Source organism: Nuphar pumila, chromosome 7, assembly GCF_984573655.1.
Source record: "Nuphar pumila chromosome 7, dmNupPumi1.hap1.1, whole genome shotgun sequence".
Classification (NCBI taxonomy): Eukaryota; Viridiplantae; Streptophyta; class Magnoliopsida; order Nymphaeales; family Nymphaeaceae; genus Nuphar; species Nuphar pumila.
In genome coordinates, this window is record NC_143255.1 from 123,353,323 (window position 1) to 123,361,051 (window position 7,729).

The 7,729-nt window shown below is 39.7% G+C and overlaps 1 protein-coding gene across 1 annotated transcript; it reads left to right on the forward strand.

The window, feature by feature from the left end:
* Positions 1 to 200: 200 nt before the first annotated feature.
* Positions 201 to 4,990, forward strand: LOC149833290 (heat stress transcription factor A-5-like). The gene is made up of 2 exons (XM_090015039.1): positions 201 to 633; positions 3,633 to 4,990. Exons 1-2 carry the CDS (start codon positions 415 to 417, stop codon positions 4,818 to 4,820), a joined length of 1,407 nt encoding a protein of 468 aa, XP_089871165.1. The 5' UTR covers positions 201 to 414; the 3' UTR covers positions 4,821 to 4,990.
* Positions 4,991 to 7,729: the final 2,739 nt, after the last annotated feature.

Consider the following 7,729-nt stretch of genomic DNA (forward strand, 5'->3'; position numbering starts at 1 on the left):
AGGAGATTCGATAACCAACACCTCAAAGGCTGAAACTAAGTTGGGCCTTTTACCGGATCCACCAGATCGGGACTAAGCCCGATCCGTGAAAAGCTAAGTACCGGGTCGGACCCATAGTAAATCCTTTCCTGATTCAACTAACCCGCCGCCCACCACTGTCGCCACAACAAACGCTCACACGCTTCTGATGTTTCTGAATTCAGTTTTGTCGCGATTCCTCTGACTAACTTGCCCGATATGGCTGGACGGGTGGTCCGTCCTGCCAATCTTCCTCCGCACGCCTCCTCTTCGTCAACTCCCTCTCTCGGAACTCGGGCGCTCGGTATCGCAGCTCAGGGATGCATCTGACGCTCTCGGACGGATCGTCGCTAGTATTTGAGCTTCCGAAGGATCTGCAGCAGACGTGGCGGCGGAATGGAGGTTTCCGGCGGTGGAGGTGGCGGATCGCCGGCGCCGTTCCTGATAAAGACGTACGACATGGTGGACGACGCGAGCACAGACGGGATCGTGTCGTGGAGCTCCACCGGCAACAGCTTCGTGGTGTGGAACCCGCCGGAGTTCGCCCGCGTTCTCCTCCCGACCTACTTCAAGCACAACAACTTCTCCTCCTTCATCCGCCAGCTCAACACCTACGTGAGTTCCGATCCCCGCCCGCGATCGACCGATCGGATTCGGATCGATCAATCTCTTTCTCTCCTCTTCGTCTCCTTTCGTTTTCCGAGTGATCGTCTGTCCGATTGACGTTGTCGTGGATGCGTGCGGGGATTCTGGTTCGGTGACTCTGTTTTTTTTTTTTGGGAGAATTGTGGTTTTTTCCTTTCTCTTATATTTCTGCTGTTGACGAGCTGAATCGAATTTTCGTTTCTCCTTTTGAATTTTAGGGTTTTGTTGTTTGTTGGCTTTGTTTCGGGTTTTAGTTTTCGAGTGCAGGGGATCTTTTCTTGCCTGTAATCGTTATTGCATTCGTGTTGGGGGGAATTTGATTCACTCAGTTTGTTTCTCGCCTGTTTGATGATTGTTGTTTTATGCACCGAATTTTGTTTCATCTTTTATACGTAATGAAATTGGGGGCGGATCGCACCCAGCTGTTTATCTGGATAAACAGGACCTGCGAGCAAAATGCATCGGGAGGATTTCACGCTATACGACCAAATTTCCCACTTTTTTGAGTAAGTGGGTGAAACGAAAAACCTCTTTTTTTGTATTTTGTCCTTTTGTTTTATACAACGGAGGGGCCGAGGGGGTATTCTTTTTCTTGCAGCTGTAAATTGTCCTGGGTCTTAAAAAAATTTCTTGTTTGATTGCTGTACTCTGTATGGGAGTTCTGGGCTTTTCTCTTAACTTCATCTTTCTGGTTCTTGTTGGTATTGTCAAAGGTTTCGTTCGTTGTGTTGGGTTTGTCTTGCATTTGACTTCAGATATCAAATAACAGCACAGAGTTGATGAAAAATTCTTTGCTTTGGGGTTTCAGATATCTCTGCTTTTCTACGTTGTTTATTGATTTTTGTTTCTTGCGTGAAAATTCTGACTTATATCTTTTATCATTCTCTGTTCTTTAATATTACTCGTATTATGTTTGCGAATTTCATATTAATCGCAAGGAAATTTCAACTTTGTGTTCAAATTTTTCACCAATCTAGTGTTTTGGGGATTTTGTTTTATCCAGCGAATGCCCATGGTGTAATAATATATTGGGAGATTTCTTCCTTTTCTTTCTTTCTTTCTGGTGGTCGAACATTTCTCTTCAGAATAAAGTTACATTGTTTTTCGTTAGGTCATGCACCTGATCCCAATTCACACTCCCGTTGGAAGGTTCTATTTCATATTTCCATCAGGTTTGCAACTGAATGGGAGGTGAAAGTACACTCCAATAAATTATGCTCTCAGAGTCAGAACCATTAAATAAGCATGCTATATCTATCCCTAACCACAAATATAAAAAAATACGCTTATGATTGTTCTTGATTTTCTGGAGCAAGAGTTACGGATAAATGATTTTCATATCATCATAATATCATGTATGTGCATTTATTCAAGTGAAAGGATTACGATATTGGATGTCCTATAAATGCAATTGGATCCCCACATAAGTAAACAAAGCATGCCTAATAATTTCATGGATATTCTTTCCAGTTCATTTTGAGTCTACGTTTTTTATTTTTTCTTGAATTGCTTCCTCTTTTGTAATATTCACAACCCTCTTTGCATGGCGCTGCTTCCTTTCATACCCTTTTTAGCTTGAGCACTTGTGGGAATAGCTGGGGGCTGTTTGTTGAGATGAGACCTTCAACAGGCCCCTGATCAGGTTTGGGGGCTAATAAGGATTATCACCCTTGGAGATAGGCATTTGAAGTTTTTGAATACAGAGATTCAAAGCTTGTGCTAATGGAATCTACTTCATAGCCAGAGACAATTGCCCCAATGATAGCTACCAAAAAAAAAACTCAATTTTTTTCGTACTAAATATTTTTCTGATCCCTTTGTTTTCATATGTGAAATTCATATTTGATTATTTTTAAGAGTAAAAAAAAAGGAAATAACGAAGAGACTAAGTTACTAACTTTATCTGAAATGTTGTCCGTATTGTACCGCATCGTACGATATGGTACAATATGTATCATATCGATGCAAGAGATCGATATGATACACATGTGTATCTCGATATGGGTGTATACCATAGGTGTATCACATGTATTGTACGATACGGTGCCTGCAGACTTAAAAATGGACCGTGCATTTATGTTTTAGGGTTTTAAAGAGTTTTTGAGGGCCGAAATCCTCATTTGTATAAAACATACTAGAGAGCTTCCCACACACCTTACAACCCGTCGCCAACTTACCGTGGAGTTGAATCTGCGAAAATTAAAGATTTATATTAAGGTAGAAATCAGTCTCTACACTCTTCCAACAAAGATGGCATTGAGCATAACAATGGGGCACTCATGTAATGAGTGAAAACCTATTGAAAATCGAGTGCAACTATTGCCATAATATTTTTGTTTATGTAATATGAAAGTATGAGTCTTGTGACATGTTCTTAATTGCAAGATATTTAATATTTTGCATTGTTCTTGTGAGATAGTTAATGTTTGATGATGTCTTATGCAGTTCATAGAGACATAAATGCTTCATATGTGATTTTAAGGTTGCGTTTTGTTTATTGTTTCATGTACTATGATTTTTTAGATTTTTTTTTTATTTTTTCTGGTTTTTTTAGAAATTTTCAATTTTTTTCAAAATTTTATGATTTTTTACGATATGATACGTATTAGGCCCTACCAATACAGGTTATGATACGATACTTACAACCTTGGTATAAATATTTTTTCCCCCTAATTTCCATATATTAAATGCATGTGAGATTATTTTTAAGATGCCAAGAAAGAGATAACGGGACAACGAAATTACCTATTCAATTCAAATATTCACCCACTATAATTGTCGGTGGATAAAGTTATCAAAGTGTTATTAATATCTGCGTATGGTTTTGGAGTGATTCTGACTATGATTCTTCAACTAGATTGGCATTTATTGTTTCTGGATTAAGAATGTGTCCACTGCCTCAAGCATGATGTCCAATTGTTATGGCCACTGTATATGAATTGTTCTTTGTTATTTGTTATTTGTGGTAGGGGTTTCACAAGATCGATCCAGAGCGTTGGGAGTTTGCCAATGAAGAATTCTTAAAAGATAATAAGCATCTGCTTAAGAACATCCATAGACGTAAGCGGATTCATAGTCATAGCCAGCCACCTTGTCAACCTTCTAGTCCTTTAGGAGACACTGAAAGAGCAGCACTTGAAGAAGAAATTCAGAATCTTAGGAGAGAAAAAAGTTCCCTCCTGACGGACCTTGCTAGATACAGACAGCAGCAGGAAGGGACAAAGATCCAACTAGAAAAACTGGAGCCACAGATTAGCGACATGGAAAAGAGACAGCTCAGATTGATGCAATTCTTGGCAAAAGCAGTAAAAAACCAATCTTTTATTAACAATCTCGTTCGTGAGGTGGAAAGGAACATGCAGGTCATGGCTATAAATAAGAAGAGACGGCTACCAAAACCAGATACATGCTGTGAAGTTGTGGAGAACAACTCTGTCGACAATCAGATCGTACAGAGATCTTCGACCACAAGAGTGCCAAAGGCTGTGATTGGAGAAATTGACAACTGGGACTTTTCAAACAAGTTAAGGCTAGAGCTATCACCTGCAACTTCTGATAATTTGGTGCCAGCTAGTGGGCATGGTTCTAGTGAAGATGGAGGGAACACTCAACACGTGCAGCCTAAAATAGGAGGAAACGATCTGGCCTCCAGACCTGAATCTTCATTTGCAAATGAGTCATTAGAGCTTCTGGATACTGGTACATCTTTGACTTTTACAAAAAACGGTTCCTCTTCGAGGAAGTATTCAACTTCGACTGAGGAAGTTGATGGTGATATCCCCTGCCATTTGAATTTAACACTTTCTTCGGCCCCGTTACAAGCTGCTAAATCTGGTGTCTCAGTTAGAGTTGGCTCCTCAGTTCGAACCAGGGATAAGGAGGCCAATGAGAAAACTGCAGTTGATAGGTCTGGTGGCAATGCAAGCGTGGCATCATCAAAAGAAGCACCAGTAAGTAATCAAGCCTCTGCTGCTTCTGTGGGAAGAGTCAATGATGTGTTCTGGGAGCAGTTTCTTACAGAAAGGCCAGGCTCCTCAGATATTGAAGATGCAAGCTCTAGTTTTAGGGAAAGCCCTTGTGAAGAGCAAGACGAAAGAAACTCCGTGCTGGAAAGATCGTGGAATAGTAAGCAAAAGCTGCAGCAACTCGCACTATAAATGGGAGTCTTGAGGCTGTGAGGTACGAGCAGTCCTTGCTTTTTTGGTGACGTGCGATCTGTATCTATTTTATTTATGATCATATGTAAAGTCTGATTGGAATTTTAATTGAATAATCCTGTGATTTACTGTACATTACTCATTACTGAATGAAGAGGTGTATTTGCTGCTATGCCCATAGTTGGCAAACCCGGCGAATCGACTCGGCAATCGCCCGAGTCTGGATCGGACCCCAACTGAGTCAATATTCAGGACTGCCGATCCAACCCATTAAATAAAATTTTTTATCATGCATTTTATTATTTTAATGCACAATTCTTATATAAAGTCACTTGTTACGAAGAATCTAATATTGTTTAATGAAAAAAGTTAATAATCATATTTAATTATATGTTTTTGCAACTTATCTATTGACATATTAGCTTGAAGTTTAATTATTTACATGTCTTATTCATGTGCGTACACTATAAAATATAGTCCTGACTAGTCCGAGTCAACCTGCTGACTCAGGTGACCCAGTAGGGGTCCGATCCGAGCCTGGGCCACTAGTTTGCCAACTATGGTTATGCCATAAAAAGAATCCCACCACATTTTGTGCCTCAGACAATACCTCAAAGCAGAAACAAGAGATTTTAACAAGAAATTCTTTATCAAACTACCAATGTGTTTGATGATAAGTTGCATAGAGAATAGCATATGCATTTCATTGGGAGTCCTTAACCTTGTGGATGATTTTCTGCTGGTTTGGCCTTGGACTTGTCAAATGCATTTTTGTCATCCTTTTCTTTGGTTCATGAGCAAGGGTATTTTGTAGCAAATATTACGGATTTATGCCAGAGCTCGGTTTGTTGCGTGTTTTTGAAAAATGATCCGCAAATACATTAGGATTATTCTGTATTCCTGTTGATCATTCATTTCATTCGCCAAATTTTGGACACAATTTATTGTACGTTTTACTCGCATTCCAATCACCAATTTTTGACGCGATTCATTGTATGATTCACTCACATTGTGCACTTGAATTTACTCTTGGAGCATGTTTGGAAGTGGGGAAATGGTAGGAAAAATGTTGGTGTAAAAGAAAAAGGTGCAGTCTTTCCAATTGTTCCAAAGGGAAGATTCGGGTGAAAATTTTCTCCCAAGTCGAGGATTTTCATGCCATTTTGAAGCTTCTTATAAAGGAAACTTGTTTTGCATCAATTTACCCTCGCATCAACTTTAACAAGTGGTACGTGCTTGTGCTGGAGAGGGTGAAATTTCTGGAATTGTGTTTTCATCATGGAAGTGATTGATTATGGAAATTGGACTGTTCCCTTGATCCAAATGCTTGTCATTATTTGGAAAGTAGTGCATCTTATCAAAGTGTGGAAAATTAATCCAATGAAAATGATATAGATGAAATAGACCTAGCTTTAGTTTCGGTTGTGGAAATGGCTACACTTCTGATGTCGGTGTTTTGCAAGGGAAAGATCGATGGATACAATTCCTGCTTGACATACGTTTATCCTGGACGATCCTTTTATGCTAACTACTTTGTAAGGGTAGTTGTGAGGGTGCTGAGATGAAGGCACCAGATCAAACCCTACTGGTGCACGGCTGTGTCCGTAGCTTTCCGAGGTGGGCCATGTAAGGCAGGGTGGTCGTGGGGTCATGTAAGGCAGGGTGCTCGAGGGCCCTTTGGGATGAACACATCAAAGAGATCATCAGGGTACCTCTGACCTGATCCGCAGTCCTGTCCTATTATCTTTTCCCATTTTTATTCATTTTGAACCATCTTTTCTTTATTGGGGCCAAGTCAAAACAAAAAGCTCCTACTGATCGATAAACGTTGGCCCAACAATTGATGGCTGTTGTGGTGGTTGTCATGGTTTCAACAGTGATACGGTTGATGCCAAAGTTTACCTACTTTTGATTAAGACTTCTTTTTGGATCACAGAGGCACAAGAGGATATTAGCAAAATTATTCCATTAGGCTCCCTCAGATCCCACTCTTCCCGTTTGCTTCCAGAAACTGAGTTGGGAGGACAGTTGTCGATTCGCCAGCAACCCATTTTTCTCAACTTTCATAGATTCACTGACATCCTATGGTACCTGGACACTCCATTTTTTCCTCCGTACCCATGTCGATACGATACGATACGCGTGTCCCCTCATTGACACGCGTCAACAGCAGGACACACCATTTTACCCTCTGTACATACAAGTTTGTATTCAATTTATAATTTACAATTACATTTTCAGTTTATACCTTTATTTTTTAGTATAAAATATATATTTTAGATTAACATATATATTTAGATTATATTCAATTTGTTTTGAATTTATTTGATATATATATATATATATATATATATAACCGTATTTTTGTACTCACATTTTTTGGAATTGCCTTGTCGTAAGCTTTGCCGTTCACAGTTTTATACTTTTATGCTAAGCCAAGGGAAAATCCTTCCATCACCAACTGCACAATGCACATTAGCAGATCTCCTGTCAGTAAAACCTTTGAGGTCCCTTTACCTACATTGGAGTTCACCTAACTTTTTTGATGCAATAAGAGGCTGAAACTTAGTTGATTCTGCCACTTGCAATACCTCATCCTTATGGCATGGGGCGCATCATGTGGGTTTTGAATCATGGTCATTTCATGTTAAGCGACAAGCCATGGTCACTCCTAACTAGAAAGGCGGAGCTCTGGCAGGACTATTAACTGTTATGTACTTAAAATGTGAAATAAAACACACATTTCTATTTCAAATTTAACACCTAACAAAAACCTTCATGCCTTTTCTCAATTGTCCAACTCCTCTTTTCTCTCTTTCCACTAAAACTCCTGGTCCAAACTCAGTTTTTCCATCATCATCTGTCAACTGTTGAATCCATAAAGAGAGCACGCTTTGCACTTTCATAAT

Bases quoted from the DNA above. Each gene is read 5' to 3' on its own strand.
- LOC149833290 (XM_090015039.1), top strand. From the start codon at position 415: ATGGAGGTTTCCGGCGGTGGAGGTGGCGGATCGCCGGCGCCGTTCCTG. The intron at 634-3,632 runs GTGAGTTCCGAT...TATTTGTGGTAG, and splicing joins TCCGCCAGCTCAACACCTAC to GGGTTTCACAAGATCGATCC.